The 19,340-nt window shown below is 38.6% G+C and overlaps 1 protein-coding gene across 2 annotated transcripts in view; it reads right to left on the bottom strand.

Moving 5' to 3' along the window:
• ELAVL4 (ELAV like RNA binding protein 4) overlaps positions 1-15,096 on the bottom strand; it is an 87,745-nt gene extending 72,649 nt beyond the window's left edge. For both annotated transcript variants that reach the window (XM_090269429.1, XM_090269430.1), the window contains exon 1: positions 14,989-15,096. In XM_090269429.1, coding sequence (XP_090125555.1) covers positions 14,989-15,012 — 24 coding nt within the window. In that variant the 5' untranslated portion in view covers positions 15,013-15,096. The remainder of the gene's footprint in view (positions 1-14,988) is intronic.
• Positions 15,097-19,340: the final 4,244 nt, after the last annotated feature.

Below are 19,340 nucleotides of genomic sequence, written 5' to 3'. Positions count from 1 at the left end.
TATCAGATACTCAACAAATATTTGAATAATGGGACACAATAATAATGATCATTAGCATTTTATATGCCAAGTACCATTCTAAGTCCTTAATATTCATTGGCCCATCAAATCCTCATAACAACCCTAGTTTACAGATGAAGAAATTGAGGCATAGGGAGAGTGATTTGTCCAAGGTCCAATGGTAAAGCCAGGATTTAAATTGAACCTTGGTGGTCTTGATCTAAAGTCCCTAATAATAGCCACTAGCCTAAGTGCCTTTTTATAGTTTTTTAGTTTCTATCTTTTAATAGGTGAGTAATACAAAATGGGAGACAGAACATGGGTTTTAGAATCAAACAGACTAGGCTTGGAATCCCAAGTCTGACATTTCCTACCCATGTGGCCTTGTGTAAATTACATAAGTTATGTAGTGCTCTTTCTTCAAACTGGGAGTTAAAATACTTGCTTCCTACCCTGACTGGTGTGGCTCAGTTAGTTGGGCATTTTCCCACAAAGGGAAAGGTTGCTGGTTCGATTCCTGTTCAGGATACATGCCTGGGTGGCAGGCCCAGTCCCTGGTTGGGGTGTGTGAGAAGAAATCAAGCAATGTTTCTCTCCCCCTCTTTCTCCTTTCCTTCCCCTTTCTCTAAAAATGAGTAAAATCTTTTAAAAATAAAATATTTAAAAAGATTTTAAAAAATACTTGCTTTTAAGAGTTGTTGTGAGGTTTAATGAGATTGCCTAAGTAAAATTCTTTTTGCAAAGCCAGACAATACAATATTAAGGGTCACTATTATTGTGATGAATCATTGTTAACTTCGTGGTGCAGACAGCAAGTGATAAAAACGAGTCTAGAATGGTGATTTTCAGCTGGTGTGCTGCGGCACACTGCTGGGCCACAAGAATTTGAAAAACTTAAAACATGCCATATCTGACTATTTAGTCAGGGGCACTGACCTCTTTTCCCTCAGGCTGTCAAATAAAGAAATGACAACAGTCAACACAATAATAGCTATCTGGTGTGAATGAAGCAAAATTATACCTACTTTTTTGTCAGATTGGCAAAAAAAAATTTTTTTTGGTGTGCCAGAGAATTTTAGTAATTAGTTTATTTGTGTCATGAGATGAAAGAAGTTAAAAATTGCTGCCTTAGACAACAGAATTACTGAGGAATTACAGGTGAGTCCTGGTGGTCAGGAAAAGTTCCATGTAAAAAGACATACTTTAGATTCCCAACTCAAAGTTACAGAACTGTGATTGGTGAACAACAGGGTAGTGTCAGAGCCAGTCTACATGACAAGAGGGCTTTGGCTCCAACACCCGCCTCATAGTTTAGAGGTTGACAGGGCACCTGATGGCAAACCATTATGGACAACCTAACCAATAGTCAACTACATCATTCAGTTAACAATTAATTACTGAGCACCTATTAGGTACCAGGCACAGAGATAAACCCAGGCCTGAATGTTAAGATGGTCGTGAAACACAGACAAATCAACTGAAGATGCAGTGTGTAACACTGCTGACAGAAGGAGGCTGGCGGTGCTCTAACCCAGCATGAGTCAGAGAATCTTTCCTGGATGTGATGAGCCTCCTACTTGTGTCATGGTGAAGAAGAGCAGAAGGATGTATGAAACTAAGTGGTCTTTCGAGCATGGGTGCAAAACAGCATGGTGCAGTTCCAGCGTGGAAGATAAATGGAAGGCAGGAAGCTGCAGGATGGGAGGCCATAAAGGAGGGCAGCAGCCAAGCCATGGAGGGTCTCCTGGGCCTGGTGAAGGCGGCTGGGCTTGGTCTTGACCCACAAATCAATTTAGTAGCCATCTCTGAGATCACATCTCAACTGTGTGTCTATAGCAAATACATCAGTTCCCAATGAAATACAAACAAAACAGCACTGAGAGAAAGAATATGTTTTTTTTTTTTTTCTTAGGCGCATGGCTGAATTTTCTTTGGGGCCCTATTTTTCTTCCTGAATAGATCACAGGCATTTTTAGTACAAGGGTAGTTTATCACCACCTCATGATTCTGTTGCCCTTTTGTATTCTAAGGTCGTTTCCATCTCTGTTCAGCAAATGTTGTTCTCCCTCCCCCAGCACAGTACCCTGCACAACTTGATAAATATTTGCAGAATTGGGCTGGATTCATTGAGCAACAGCTAGGTAAGGTAACACTGTGCCAACAGCAAATGCTGGGGCCCAGGTGTAGGGGGAGATAAAAAGATGATTCTCATCGCATCTTCACCTCAATAAACTTAATCTTCTAATGATGCAAATGAGACATGCAGGACAATCATATACATACACGATGGCAGATTATAGGGAGTTGTACTGGTTCAGTAGTGGCTTTCGCAGGTGGTGGAAATCTGAACCCCACTCTCACAGCACTTTGACCAGACATTCACCTCCCTGAGGGCAGGGGACTATATCTCCTTTCCTAATAAGTTCTCAGTAAGCACCAAGTAGTGAGGGCTTAGTATTTATCGAATGGATCTATTTAATACTCACAACAACCCTGGAAGGTCTAAATCATTTTACAAATGTGGAAACTGAAGCTCAGAAAGATCATGTCACCTGCTTGAGGTTATAAGGTTAGTAAGTGGTAGAGTAAAAATAACAATAATAATGATAATAATTATTTTTCAATCTAAGGAAGCATATCCTCCATTTATCATTCTCCAAATGTCTGCCTCAGGATTCTCTTCCCATACAAACATGGAAAATGTCGTCTTTCCCTGAATGAAAGTTCAAGTTTATAATTTGAGTTATTGAGCTCTGGTTGGCTTTTTTTCCTGTTGCCAGTTTTAGTTGTTTCAAAACACACTGAATGGCTTTAAGGCAGGTGGTTCTGCCACATAGCAGGTAAGGACATTCTTTAATACAAAATTTCCCGAATACTCTCCCATTCCCACCCTAGTCTCCAAATGAGAATTAATCCATCTTCATTTTAATTCAATAAATCTTTATTGAATACCTACTATGTGCTAGGCACCTTTCTCAGTACTTCCAAAATAAAACACACAGCAAGAAAGTCTTTTAACCTGTCCGTCTTGGGATTAAATCATATCTTACCCACTTTCGTGTTCAAGGACAGCTAGTAATCTCTATAGGACAGAGACCAACGGAACCACTTATCTTTATAAAGCAGTACAATGCTAACACATAGTAGCCATTTCAATACAAAATTTAAATCTTTTAAATTTTACTCTGTAATTAGACAGTCCTGGTTTCAAGTCAAATCCTGGCATAATCAATTATTGGCTTTGTAACCTTAATTTACATTTCAAAACTTCTGTTAGATTACCCATAAAATAGGAAAATTAAAATTTACCTTTTAAGGTTGTTCTAAGGATTAAGATTGTTCTAAGGCAAGGACGTATGTAAAGCACAGTGCCTGACTCATAGTTAGAGCTCAAGAAATAAAAGCTGATTACATTACTTCTAGTCTCACTTCTAGGTCACCTCCACTACTTATTGTTGTCATTACTATTATTACTTTGCAGCTTCAATGAAATAACATGACTAAGGAGTGAGGTTTGTTAGTTAATAAATATTTTGATTAAGAGCAAGCCCCAACATATATCATACAGACATCGATTTTTAAAGATTTGAATACAATGTTCCACATTAAATCTAAAATAATGAGAAGTCATGCTTTCTTTAATAATTTGGAAGATACTGAAGATCTTGCATTGTATAGCTCTGAAAAAAGTTGGCTTTTTTCTCCTTTGGATAACACAGAGCTCACTATCATCTAGAACAGGGTTTCTCAAACTTGGCTGATTATGATCCAACAAACCAAAAAACAGAATGAAATATATTGAACTTCATATCACAACTCAGAATACAGAAAACTGAAAAAGTTTGATGATATAATACTCACCCTTACTAAGTATCAGCCAATAATATTTTCTTTTACCTTTTATTCCATTCTAGTATGCTACTGTTTTAATTTTTAAAATTTTGGTCAAGATGCAGTAAAATAATTGGCAAAACTAGAACCTAATAATTTACTAATGTTATTATTTTTCTGTTAGCATGTATTGAGGATATAGTTTAACTCACCTTCCTATCAAGCTATGAAGTTGTATTAATTCTATTTTATATTAATATTAAGAAACTGAAACTTAGAAAGGTTAGGTGCCTTGGACTAAACAGACTCCCACAAGCTGATAACAGACCTAAGACTCACAGTCTTCTAACTGTGGTTCAGGATCTTTAAAAAAAATTATAACTCAATTCAACAAACACTTACTGAGTACCTACTATGTGCTGGGCACTGAAATAAGAGAGCTTCTTACATGATTTCAGCTCTTCGGGGCTCACAGACTACCAGGGAAGACAAGCATAACTTGGTACATGCACTTGGAATTCCAAATGGGTAGTGTTCTATTCTGGAGGAAATAAGCCTATTCCCAAACCTCCACCCTCCTCTCACTGGCCACACATTATCCCACAAAATAAGCACTAGTACCTGTTGGTGAGAGAATGCAGCATGCTCCTCTAATGGCACATATGTTTACAATCTGAAATAAAGTCAATATTGCTCCTCCTACTGCTTCTTGGCACTGTAACCATAAAAGCAACCCGCAATGTGACTTCACCGACAAGCCTCATCATCATCATAACATCACACTATGATCAGAGGAGTGCTTTAATGCCAATTCCCTCTAAATAACCAAGATCTAATTTAGAAGCATCTTTAGGGTGACTTCAATTTCTGAGAAATCATGACTCAATAAAGACAACTCTTGACCCTGCAAAACAATCATGAACCTATAGTTCTCTGATCTAAGACATTCCATAGCTATCAATTCAAATAAAGTCAAAACCAACTCAAAACACCCTAAAGAGTCCCGGCTTTATCTTTATACATCCTAAATGCATTCACACCAGACTATTTATCATTCCTTAAGCAAGTTCCTATCTCAATGTCTTTACTCCTACTCTTCCCTCCACATGGAATCCCCCTTTCTCCTAATTTTTCTGCCTATCTAGCTTTCCTGGTTCCACTCAAATGGCATGTTCTCCATGATGCCTTGTTTTTCCCACCCAACAAGAAAGAAGATCTCTGTCTATGGTACCTTGTACCTCCTCTGCCAAGACACATTTTGCATTCTGCTTGTCATTGTCCTCACCTACTACATTAGAATATGCTTTAAATACTGTCATACTCCAGGCAGCACCTAGAATGTGGTTTACATGCAATAGACATGAAGTTATATTTGTTGATTCCACAATGAAAAAGTTGATTTAGAAAATGAATTGCTCTTTTTTTTCCTAGAGAAGTAAACTTGGGCCAAGCTGGATGTATTCCCAAACGCTCTGGAGCTAGGGCTTCTGATATTGCTAAACATGTAAGCTAAGGCAGGTGGCTCAGCTTTATTTTCTATAAAAAGGGGTTAATAGTACTTGCCTTAACTACATTAAAGAGCTCAAGCTCACAACATAGAACAAAAATTATAAAATGTGAAGAGAATATGAGAAATGACCTCCATGGTCACAGGTCTAGCATGGCAGAACTGTGCTGGGAATAGCTGAAGTTCTAGAAACGCAAACTTGCTCCTCTGTTCTTGGAAAATTCACACAACCCAGTAGTTTAGGAGGAGTACTATTAAGACTACACAAACTGCAAGTCTATGTCTCCAAACTTTACTAATTAGAGACCTATTTAAGAGTTTTTACTAAAGCCCTTTTAAGCGAAAAGGTTTTATTTCTTCCTGCATATAACCTCAAGTCAGAGGTATAAAGCAGGAGAAATTGAGATTCAAATATTAGCTTAAATGTGAATAAATTTTAAAAATTTTAATATGAACACTTATCTATCAAGAAGATACTAAGGCTATTCATCTACCTGCCACTCCCCTGACCATTCATGTGCTCAAATCTCTCACCCAATCATTTCTTTTTCGTCTTTCATTAATGTGTGAGATTTTTCTAGGCAAAACTATGTAGAACCATCTCTTATACCTCCCTTTCTCCAAATTCAAGCCCCTTCCTCCCACAGATATATTTCTACCCATACAAACACATTCTAAAAATCAACCACAAATCTTCCAGATAGCTTGTGGACCACATACAAGGCTGCTTACAAAATCCTTAGAAGAACCTTGGTGAAACCTTAAAATAGATACACATGGAAAGAGAAAAGTTCTATTGTCTGTTTCATAGTAAAGGTCTTCTTTATAAAAGCATTGGACCTGTGAAATGGCACTTGGGGGATCATATCTATTTGGAACCCTGCCCCCTAGTTTTAAGGATGAAATTGAAGGGAAGAAAATGAATCCCCTTCCCAACCTTCCCATGATCATAAGAAGTGGAATTCAAAATCCATGACTTTAAAACAGTGTTCTAAGGCTATCTTTGAACCCCTTCAGGGACTACTTGTATTACTTCTTCATCCTCACTGGTGACAGCAACAGGTCCCCATTTAAAACAATCTGAATTTTTTTGGTCACTACTTCAGAGCCTCGGGAAAAGGTACAAAATTAGATTTTGCCTAACACCAGTCCTGACACCCCACAATTCCCCTTCCCAGGTGTGTGTGATCAACAGCTACATCAAGGCGTTGCTGGAGATTTTCCTCCTTTCTCTTTTTCCGTCAAATGGGAGGGTAATAAATTGAGGGCCTGCATTTTGCTCACATCTCCAACACCTCTTCAGTCAATCTGATCACTTCTGGAGCTGTTCACACTGCCAAAGGCATCCATCACCCTGCCTCACCAAGCAGGAGATGGAAAACTAATGGCAAGTTAGAAAAATCTCATTAAGCCACTTTTGCTTCAGCTTCTTCACCACTCCTCGAGAAATAGAACTTCAAAATTCAGCCTATCAGGAAAACAGGAGGGATAGAGAAAAAAAGCTGATGTAGCAAAGCGGAAAACAATAGCTCCAAAGTAAGTTGGTTTCTGGGCCAAAGTCAAATAACTCACAGGTTATATATATTTTAGACAGCAAAGATGAGATCGTATCAATTAGCTTTAACCTGTTTTTCTTTCTGGTTGACTTCTGAATTTCTTAACAGACTCTTTTGTGAAACTAAAAAAAAAAAAAAATAGCACTGATGAAAATTAATTTTATGTTTACCTCTTTTCTCTTTTAATTACTAAATCCCAAGTTAATTACAATTTTGAAGGAGATCATGGATATACCTTCCGAAACTCTAGGAGAATGGAGACAACTTAAAGCCACACAATTCCAGAGAGAAACTGAAGGCTTGTCTATATTTAAAAGCCACTGTGTGTCACACTCACACTGCCACATTAGTTCTGGGGAGAGGATGGAGACTCTGAGGGTAGCATGCAACGTTACTTCTCCCCAGGACATCCAGCACGGGCAGGAAGATGGACAGAGTGAAGGAGACCTAATGCTCTCTAAGCACCTTTCGCTTTCAGGCTCCATGTATGACTGGTGCCTTCCAATAAATACTGGTCCCCTTCCGAGCCTCACAGAACCCTATGAGTTGGGCATTATCACCCCCATTTTAGAGATGAGGAAATTGAGGCTCAGAAAGCTGAAAAGCCTCATCCAAGATCACACATTACTAAATGGGGAAGTCAAAACACCTGACTCTAAGATCCTTGAACTACCTGGTTTCTTAAAGAAAAAAGCAGTCTTTCCAGAGGGTTGCCTGTCCCCACACACCATTAAGGTCCTCTGAGTCCAGAGACTGACTCATGGTTCTGTGTCCTCTGAGTTGGCCTGCCAACAAAGACACGGGAATAACAATAACTAGTAGAAACAAATCTAATTTTTCTGCATGTGTACGAGTAGATGTAATATGTTTTTAACCCCATCTGCAGACTGGCCCTATGGGCCCTAATCACAATAACAGGTTGTTTTCAGGATTAGAACCTTTTCCATTACAGAGGTGATTAAAACATAATCAAGCTAGAAAGTTATCCTCCCCCAAAGCCACCTAAAACAGAGAAACTCCAAAATAAAACCAATTTACATATTTTAGCCCAAATTAAAAAGTAAAAGCTAAGGAATCCCTTTTAATATCCTGAATAATAAATGCACATTTATGTAAAGCTTCCTTTGGGGAACGGTTACTATGAGGACAACTTTCCCAATATTATTCATAAATATCACTTTTGTTTTGGTGTTAAAGTAAGAATCTGAACTTGTGGGAATTGTACTATCTGTATTGAATACACCAACAGAGATAATTAATATTGAAGATACGTACAATATCCAGAATTTTAGATGTGTGGTTGGCTGCATTACAAAAAGTCACATAGAAAGGATGAGCCAAATCTGGTCAAAATCACAAATTGCAGGGACGTAGTAATTTACTCCATTTAAAGTGAGCACTTTCCTAATGAAAGTTTCATTAGTAAAGATTGCAAGTTCTCAGGCTTTCCACTACAGACTTTTAAATAGCACTTAGAGCTAAAGTTTATCATTAAAGCTATATTTACTACTACTGCATCTTCAAAGGGGCACTTGAAAAAAAAAAGGTTCAACTGAGCCTGTTATTTTTTTCATGTACAAATTAGAAAGCAAAACTCTAAAGGGTTTAGACTGGCAGCTTAGGAAAGACACAGGCTACTTGAGAAGCCACTATTGGTCATCCTAGGGCACATTGAGGGACATGGCTGTCCATTTATTAACCCCCCCCCCCAACACACACACAGAATGTAGCATCTAAGTGTGTGTGACAAAGTGACTATAATTTCTGCTCCACTAACAAACTTACAGTTTGCACAGGGGCATGCCAAGGGTCCTCCTTGGAGGCTAACGTGGGAAAAGATATTCAAAGAATCATCTGTGAGAAGCAAGGCATTCCTATTTCTGTAAAATTAACAGGCTCTAGACAAACTCCATGGCCAGCTGATGGAAAGACAAGTTCCTTCCAACTGTCCAAACTTTACTTTTTTGTGAGCATGAACACCTGGATACATAGAACCTTATAGATGAAAATGTCCAGAAGACCTTTTACTTTTATCTTTTGGAGTCATGCCTAGACTCTTATAAATACAAAAGGAAAAAACGTTTAGGTACTTGAATGTTCCAACAGATCTTTTCTCATAATATTATACAAACCTCATTGTATACCATCAAATCTTAAAATCCCTCACCCCAACTTTATCCCAAGTCTCATGGACTTAGCCTCTAATTATGCCTTTTCATCAGCATCAGAAGAAAAAGAAATAGTGACCTTGAATTCTACATTCCAAAGAAAGGCACATAAGTTAGTCCTCAAAAAATACATCTTCGTCCAACAAAAATAATAGCTATCCTCTACTATGAATACACTTGATAAAACAACTTTAAGGGCTAGTTGTTAAAGAAGAGTAGACAATCGAAGGTAACTAATTCATCGAATGAACAAGAGCAGATTCGATGCCACAAAGTGCAAAGAGAGAGGAAACCTCCATGCTGTGGTGTGTTTTTCAGAATTCGCCATCTTGGCTGTAATAGTTTCTCTGTGTCCTCATATCCTGAAAAAAGAACTAAACTTCTTACAGAAAAAGACTTATGAACTGCATATTTATAGCTTTAAAGTTAGTAATTTAAAAATTAAACTCAATTTTAAATGTTATTTTCAAATCAAGAGTCCAAGGAAAGTTATATTCAGAGGGACCTACAAGTTGTACTTTTTTTTCCATTAAAAATTATATATGGTAACTTTGCATTTTATTTATATGGTTAAAAATAAGGCTTTCCCCAAACAACAACAGCAACAACAAGAAAAACAAACGCAAGCACAACAATTACACTGACCTTGTTTCTCCAACATCTTCACTGTTTTCTCCCTCAAAATTTGTTTTAAAATTCCACTATGGCATTCAGAATTTCTTGATTCTTGCAGAGAGAGATCCGTAGTGAGGGGGGAAATATCTCTGGTGTTAGATACAACAAAGATCTGAATAATGATCTCCCCTAAAGCAAAAATGGTCAGTTCTAAAACGGTCCGGCAAAAGGCAAAATCTCGGGTATTGGGGGAGGGCATGGGGAAGAGGGGAAAAAAGAGATAGAGATACAGCGATAAATGCTGCCGGCTTATTAGGAGTACTGACAATACATACATTATTTCTTAATGAACATATAAGAAACAGCATAAATATTACCATTAAGGACAGTGGATGTGAACATCCAAAGCAAGCTAGCTGGTTGACTGACTGCTTTTTCATTTTTTGTTCTTTTGTAACAATTCCATTTCCAAAGTGCTTGATTCCTAACACTGATGTTCCAAAGCTATTGTGAGCACGCTGCCTGAATACTTAATGAGATAAACAACAAATAAAATGGCTCATCCTTGGTGCCCCCAGCTAGCATCCCAAACTGGATATAATTAAAGGTGTGAACAAGCAAGCCAGGAAGTAATGAACCTGTGAAGTCAAGGTTCTGAGAAATTATCGGGCATGTGGAACAACACCAGTTCAAATTTATTACTCATTTCTTATAACGGCAAAGTGCAGACCCACATGTTGGTACCCCTCTCCATTCTTGTCCTCTTGCCTTTTTTTCTTTCCATTTCTAGATGGCTGATTTACGAGAGTTACTGCTTGTGACAACTCCCATCCACCCATCCACCCACAGATCACCTACCTTTCTTTTTACCCTAGGAAAGCTGCTGACTTATAAAAGTCCTATACCCTTAAAATACACTGAGATTTAAAAAACAACAAGGATGTTTTCAAAACCTACACATGTACATACACACACACACAAGCTCACAAAACAAAGCACAAGATGTTAACACAGCCACCCTATCTCCTTCTTGTTTTTACCGATGGTTTAAGATTAGATTTAAATGCTCCCAAAGTAAAAACAACTCTTCTTTCCTGTACACAGACATTTTATTTTGAACCCAACTCCTTGATTGAAAGGGCAGCTTCTAGCTATCAAATATGTTCTAGATTTGCACATTTATAGTCCTTAAGTGGCAACTAAAGAAAGGTGTTTAGTTATTCACGAAAGTCTACAGGGTCTAGATACATCTTTTAAATGAAGTTTTGTATTTTTCTAATAAGAGAACTCTTGGAGTTTGTGAGGAGGATAAGCCACTTCTTATGGGAAGCCAGCCCAATTAGGTTTTCTCTCCATTTTTTGGATGTACATATACTTGCAAGTATGTATATATACATTTGGTAAAACCAAATAAGGAAATCCTGAGACAGGAGCAGGAATCCAGAAACACACAAGCTTACACTGATACACACACACTGTCTCTCTCTCTCACACACGCATCCTTTCCACATGTCTCTCAAATGAATGGGAAAATGGATAGTGGGCAATAAAAGGTTGACTGATTTCAAAAGGGGAATCGGCCAATTCTGTACTACATGGCTCATTGACTGGAAAATAGTAAGATACAAGCTTGAGAATGTTTATGTCCTTTCATACCCCTCAAATTCCCAATGACATTGGGGAAAAATACTGCATTGCAGCATTTGCCAGCGCACACTCATGTGTCTAGCATCCGCTGGCCAGCTCACCAACAATGTACATATTAAGTGTCCAGGCACATAAATTAAGTGCTTAGGACACAGATCATTGGACCTGATGAAGAAATGTGTCAAGGCCAAAGTATTTCTGCCCATCCACAATGACCTCTATCAAGACCACCATTCCTTACTGGCGGTACATATAGATAATTTGTTTCATTAAAAAAAAAAAATTAAAACACAACATTAAGATGCAAAGGGCTAATTGAAGCAGCATATCTCCTCAAGGAAGGAATAGCATTTGGACTTCATATAGGAAGAGAATCCACGACAGTAAGAAACAGCGCAAAGGGAAGAAATAAAACCAAAGAAAAGGACTTGCCCAGAGGAAGCCCTTTCATTGTTCATGGTAACTCTTACTTAAGAAAAGCACACTGAATCACCTGCAAATTCTTTTAGAGATATTGAATGCACACACACAAAGTGACATTCATGCCATGATTTCTAGGTCTGAAATTCAAATAGATTATCTCCAATAGAAATGCTAAGTTTAAAATATCTGAAGTTTAAGATGTCCCAAACCCTATTTTAAGACTGAGTTTAGAACTAAAATGCAATCATGTAGCTCATTTTCTTTTTCTTAAAAAACAAAACAAAACTATTGTTATTACCTCACAACAATCTGGCCTTCCTTTCATAACAAAATCCTTGAATATTCAAAGGACCAAGAAAAGGTTGTAGGGAGAGAAAAAAAAGTTTTAAGATTTTGGAAAACTATCGAACCGAAACAAGCTCATCTATATTTTGTCAGGAGGATGACTTGAATGAGTGACAGCTAGAAATGAATGGGACTGAGATCACAAATGAATGATTAAGATTTGTTAGGTTTTATTTCCAAATTAAAGTAGTCTTGCAAATCAATAATTATCAAATAAATGTTTCAGCTACTTCCCTACTTCTGTTCATTTTACCCTTTCAAAATTTAAATATTAAATGATTTAGCCATTACATTACAATGAGATGCATGGACATTCTGATCGTTAAAGCTGCGATGAATCAGGTGTTTTGTGCGGAAATGTTTCCAGTCAGATTTTCACTTCTTTATAAATGCACACTCAGCCTTGTGCTTCTATAAAGGCACATCTCCACATGCAGGCAGTAGGCATTAATATTTTTAAGACAAAGAAGTGAAAAAGGTCAGCAGTAGAACCACGTGTCTTTTTTACAACCCAAGCTAAGGTGACAGTTCTGATAGAAATTATTTTACCCTAACTAAAAAAGGCTGAAAATTTCTCAGGAAAAAACTGTATTAGAGATAATAAAAAACAATTCTATCGTTAATAGCAACATGTTTACATACTCAAGATATGAAAGCAAGGTTCAAGTGTATAATAAAACTATCTTTATTTACTTTCACCCTAAGAATCAAAACAAATTTTTAAAAATCTCCCAATAAACACAAAACAAAAAGAAGGATCGGCAAGGAAAATAGAATGGGGGTGGGGGGGTGTATGCGGAGATTTGCAATGGAGGGAGTAAAAAAATTAAGAGTACTTTCAATAAAGCCAATTATATTTCTTAATCTTTTATCATGTTCCAGTATTTTTTAATCTCTCATTTTTGGGCTTAAAATCAGTTACCTGATCCTGTATCAAATATGCCTCTCAGGAAAAAACCATAACAGATCGTTTTACCTTACCTTCTATTTGCCTAAATACTATACCTTTCAGTCCTTCTGGTACCCACCATCATGAGAAAAAGACTACTAGTGAAGCACATTTAGAGAAAAAGCGAGAGATGCCTGCCACCAGATCACACATGGGTCCCAGGCATTCAGAGACACTGAAAAAAATCAGCTTTTCACTCAGTTTATGCCAAGACCAGAACTGGGACCAAATGCCCAGTTGAAGGCAGTGGTTGCAAGGGTGAAGCCTGATGGGTCCTGTGGCTGGAGCTACGGAGAGGCAGGCATAGCAAAAGGCTTGAATACAGTTTTTCATTTATTATTTTAAAAAGTAATTTCTCCTCAGGATATACAATGAGACATACAATGAACTCCCCGGAACTGGAGTATCAACATCTGATTTAGTCAAAGCACCACTATCACTTAGCACAAAATCATTGTTTAGGGTAAATCTATTCCACCTATATTCCACCTATGGATGGATATTTGCTGGAAATTTCTAAGAAATCATTTGCAGAACCTATCAGCTGTGGGAGTTTATTATGCATCCGTCAACTTCATTCAATGTAATTTACATTTTTTTTCAGATGGCCTCATAGGATTCCTTGCGATTTTTTGCATGCACAATTTCACAGCAGGGAAAAGGGGTAGTTGTGGGGCGGCGGGTAGGGAGGGAGAGAGAGAGAGAGAAAGAGAGAAATTGAGAGATTGCCTACTCTCCCTTCCCCCTCTCCTTCTCTCTCTGTGTTTTAAACCAAAAAAAGAAAAAAGAAAAGAAAAAAAACAGGAGAGACGGAACAGATGCTTAAAAATAGATTTCTAAAAATCACTGTAAACCAGAGTTAGAAATGTAATTAACACCTATTTATAAAGCATAATTAAAGTTGGGCTGGCCACAAAGAACAGCAAAGATAATCGAGGTCCTGTCCCCCCCTTTTTACACTGTTTGCAGTGTGTTCTCATGATAGCCACCTGCTCCCTACTCGGCTTTTCCTCTGTTCGTTTCCCCGGCAACCTTTCATTGGGTTTTCCTCCCAGCTATCGCTTTCAGTTGGGCTGCTCGGTCTAATCTTATTTGTTTTACACCCATCAAAACAAGCAGCCAGACAAAGGCAATCCTCTAAGAATGGGGAAAAGACCACAGCTTTGTTATAACATCCATGCAGAGCGAAAAGTCCTCCCCAGGCTTTTCTAGTGAGAAATAAGTGAGATGGATATGAATTTATAGCCTCCCCCCCGTACCCAGCTTTGAAACCCCGTGAAAGCTATTGCTGGTGAAAATTCAAAGTCAAAGTGAGCACCCGTGGCATCTGATCTTGCCATTTTGTGCCATATCTCCAGGGTCAACATCAGGCGACAGGAGCGACACTCAAGGAGTTTCCCTGCTTCTTCTTCATTCTTTTTTCCCCGAAATAGATGCTAAAAATAGAATTACTACTTTGGCGGATAGGTTTTCCACTTCCCTTTCCACATCTAAAAGTCCTGTTTCACAATTGCATCCGTGGGTACTGAACCTCACCTCCTCGACCCCAGCCTTCCCCATCACTCAAGCAGGAGACTGAACAAGAAACGTGCCTTTAACTTTAGCAGTCGTGCAATTCTGTTGAAAGCTCACTGAGGCGGTGGACGCGCCAGCCAAAAGCAACGGTGACATTATGATTGTCAAAAGAGACACCAACCTTGCTTGGCTAAAATGTGTATTCTATGGAAGGTAGTGTGTGTGGCTGTGTGCATGCAATGTCATTACACTTGGAGATGAATTCTGGTTTTCTGAGAAGAGAAATACTAATAAACACACACTCACACACACACACACACAAACGATCTGCACAGTGATTTACGATGCACAGTCCACCATCCTTACACACACACACACTCACATACACATAATCGGCTGGAATCTCCAAGCTTCCTTCCTCTTTTCACTTACCATCTTCAAGCCATTCCACTCCATCTGTGATCAGAAGAAGATGGACCCTCACACAGTGTGTCAAAAGCAGAAAGGAACGTTATGTAAAAGCTGACATTCCTTCTTACAGAGCTGCTGCCCAGAGAAGGAAGCAACAACTCAACATGCCAGGCACTGCTACACATACAAGCCGCCTCCTCTTTTTTATGAGGTCATGACAGGAAACTCTTTGAAATACAAGATGCAGCATTTACTGAAGCTCAAATAAATCACTCTCCTTGCCGTTTAGACTGCGCAGTCCCCCGAAACACAACTGCCCATCTCAACGTTCAGGATCCAGGAGCTGCCTCTTAGGGTTTAAATTCTCAGCACGGAAATGGAGAGATTCTTAACCCGGCTGCATCCACCTCCTGCCCCACAAAACCCAGGCACGTAGACAACCCCCCTCTCCCTTTACAAAAAGAAATCCCTTCTTTTGCCATCATGGTCTCATGTAATATAACCTCTTTCAACAAACCAGCAATTATTTCAGCCCACCTTCCCCACACCCCTGCCTGCCTTTATGTAGAAGGGAAAGCTGACAATGACCTGTTAAAAATGACAATCTATTTCCCCACTGCTTTTCAATAAAAGGATCTACCCACATTCTCTACACAAAAGAGATAGTAAATGTAGGAATCAGACAGCAGCAGAGAACTAAACTCTTGGTCAAGGTGTAGATGCTTTTCTTCCCTCCAGCAACACAAACAACAGATTATAAATCTAGTCATACCTACCATAACCATTCTTAATGGCAAATATTGGGTCTTGCAGAGCTTCGACTCTTCTCTTAAAATTTGCAAAGGTTTCAGGATATATTTTTTTAGATGATTACTATTATATATATTTTAAAGATCCACAAAATACAGTGTGGATGATTATAAAGTAAATCAATTATTTTAGGGGGGTGGGGGAGAGAAAGAAAAAAAAATAAAGAAAAGGAGCAGTGAGCTGAAACCCCCGATTCTAGGATGTAGATAAGAACAACTGAACAGAGCCTTGCTGAAATTGGCTCGAAGCTTCCCCTTTTTACATCCATTTATGGGACCATCTGTCAGCCAAAGCCATGATCTGATTGGCTAGGGAAACGTAGGGAGGCGTTGCAACATCAGGTGCTATTTAAATTAGCTACTGCCAGATTGACGATGTTAATGATTTGGTGACCTCTACAACAACAGAGACCAGATTTCTGAACTGCTTCTTGTGTCTGGTAATTAAGGCCAGGCTGAAGCAACAACAGCCATACTTGTATTTTTACCTTTTCCCTCCTCCCAGCTCAAAAGTACTGTAACAACTGCAGGTCACTGGTGGCTTGTAAACCTAACAGTGGGAGTGTCCCCCCTTCTCCCTGTCTCAGGGGCCTCACCACCCCACCCCTCTGACAGAGAGGGCTTTTCCTGTATAGAATATTTTCAACTACCTTATCTTTCTCAACAGTTGCTTTCTAGCGAAATGCCTATTTAACGATCTGCCTCTAGGCTTAAGAATACAACAAAAGCACTTCAATGTGCTAATACATCTACATTTTAACTTTATTTCCCAATATTGCTGATTCTCAGTAAGTAAAGCTCCTTCTGTGGCTAACATGGCCAGCGTTCCAAAAGATAGCAAGTTTGAGAGTGTGCTTGCTCCGTGAACTGGGTTCATACAAGTTCGCTTCAGAAAACTCTTGCCGAATAAACAAAAAAGAAAAGGCTGGGGGGGGGGGGGGGGAGAGGGGCAGCTGTCAGCCTCTACCTTTCTGCCTTCTGTCTAAGCTTTTCAAAACAGAGAATGATGAATGATTTATTTAAATGAATTTATTTCTCAACTCGGAGAGAGGCATGATCTGAATTTTTAAAAATCCACCCAAACGCATCCCCTCTTTGCTTCCCCTACGCCTTCTGACGACGCCTCATTTCCTAACCTGCGTGGAGTGCTCATCTTGCTTAACTGAGCACGTGATTTTGCTCTTCTCCTTCAAATGATGTTTTTTTTCTTTGGCCTCTTGAAAGGCTGGCAAAGAGACACTTAGCGAGTGTGTGGTGGTGTAGAGAGTTTGTCTGTGTTACACAATTCATAACCTGTACTCAACCAAGCCTTTGGTGGTATAGTATTTTATTCTGGTTTGGGTTTTTTAAGTGGCTTACCTGAGGAGTTTGTGCTTTACTTCTATCCAGAAGACTAATTTATCCCTACTTTTAAAATCATAAGTTAATCATTTTGTTCCTCAATAAATACACAAAAGTAACAAATATTACTAAAGACAAAATTCAACATAATCTTTAATCTTTGGCTAGAGTTGACAGTGTGATGGGATTGGGCAGACAGGCCAAAAATCATTCTATACTCTGGGCTTCAAAGTCCAAGAATAAGTGGGTCTGGGAAAAATTATTTAAAAAGAGATAACCTTTACATTTTAAAAAATTAAAACTGTTCTCTACAAGCTACTATGTCGTGAACACACACACATTTACATATATACATACACACTTTTAAAAATACAGATACACCATAAAACAGTATGTGTTGGGTACACTATATGAGCTATTAGATTTGAATATAAATAAATTCAGCTAGTAGAAATAAAAACACATGGAAGAAAAGTGGAAATGTTAAAACTATAATCCCTCTAAGTGGAATAATACTAAATTTAGTAAAGTTAAAATAATATCTTTAGCAAGTGTATAGTCTAATGAGTCACAATAATACTACAGTATTTATTGAACTGTGTACTAAGGCTGAATTCATAGGTTAAGTCTTCTAAAGGGCTCAACATACGTATGCAGCGTAGGTACAGGTGCCGAAATCAACAACAGAAACTCTGAGTGTGATTTCACCAACATTAAAATATTGTGAAAGTAAACACGAACACCATACTGACAAACACACAAATAAGAACAGCTCACTCTGAACAGAATATTTACTTTGTATTTCTCTGCAGGTTATAAAAGTCGCAATTTCTTAAAACCCTTTTCTCCCATCGATACTAATCTTGGGCACACTCAGTGACTTATAAATTAATATTATGCATACCAAAAGGTATTCTGGCCACTTTTCCAAAATAGGAACTATATATTGCAGTATAAACAACTAGCTGGTTTTGCTAGGCTAAAAAATCCATGCACTTTGTATATTGATCGTTTCTCCCAAAACCTCCACTCTAAAGTATTTCAACAGAATCCTCAAACAAATGCACAAATGTCCTCAGAGGCCTTTTCTCCAAAGACAAAGGCAGAATCCTATTGTTGGGAAAAGTCAACCTTATTATTGCATTTCCAATAGTACCATTCATCTTTCAGAGTGAGGGGCTGACCACTACATCAGTGGAGTGACATTTGCAAAGCAACAGATTCTCAATATATTATCTCAAGAATCAGGCAGGCGCGTCTCCCAGTCATGCATGATTTTTTTTTCCGCCACAATCCTCCACCACCACAGAAAGAAACTTGTCTCACTCAAGCAGCTAAGGCAACCTAAAAATGATATCCCAGAGCTGTGGGGCTGCTAGCGCCACTGTATCCCTCTTACCATAAATGAGCAGTTTCTTGACTCATTAATAACAATTTCCCTTAAAAGAAGTAATCTCATATCAGTCAGCCCCTCGACACCATGCACACATCCCAAAGGTTGCAGATATCTCAGCATCAGTCGCCGGCAGCCAGCTTTCCCACACAGAGTCCAGATGGACTGTACCAGAAGCCAATTCAGCGTTAATAACTACCTACTCCGCGCAGTGGAGAAGCCTTACGTGGCACAATGGGCTAGGAAACAGCAGCCGGCTGAAACTGCAAATAAAAAAAGACAACCAAATTCTCCAAAAGCGCAGAAAGGGAGGAACAGAAATGGAAGCGTGAATTGTATTTTCTTGACTTCCATGAGAAAGAAAGAAAGAAAGAAAAAGAAAAAGAAAGAAAGGAAAAAGAATCCTCCATAAACATAGAGGTAAGAATGAAGCAAAGGGAAAAACAAACAAACAACAACAACAAAAACCAAACAGATGCTGCCCAGAAAAAAGTGACAAAATATTACCTCATTATTTAACAAAGCAGCATTAAGCGTCCTGCTGATTTCAAACATCTTGCCACAGATTGTTTTAAGAGAAACAGATAGAATCCTTTGCAAAGCACTCCGTCTGCAAAGGGTCCTTCAATTTTCTTGCGCACCACGGAACAGTCAATATATTATTTCCCTAGAGTTCGCACATTAAAACCTCTAGTCAGTGAGCTGAATTTTCCCCTTATCTCACACACAGTAGACTCCTGTTATATGTACTGCTCTCTTTGCAAGAGCAGCCTGCCCGAAACATGGCTGGTGTTTAAACTACTCTTTAAAGTAACAGTTCACCATATAAC

This window comes from Furipterus horrens, unplaced genomic scaffold (genome assembly GCF_987537825.1).
Source record: "Furipterus horrens unplaced genomic scaffold, mFurHor1.1.pri manual_scaffold_3, whole genome shotgun sequence".
Classification (NCBI taxonomy): Eukaryota; Metazoa; Chordata; class Mammalia; order Chiroptera; family Furipteridae; genus Furipterus; species Furipterus horrens.
Note: the sequence above shows the minus strand (reverse complement) of the source record. Positions and strands in the feature narration are given on the sequence as shown.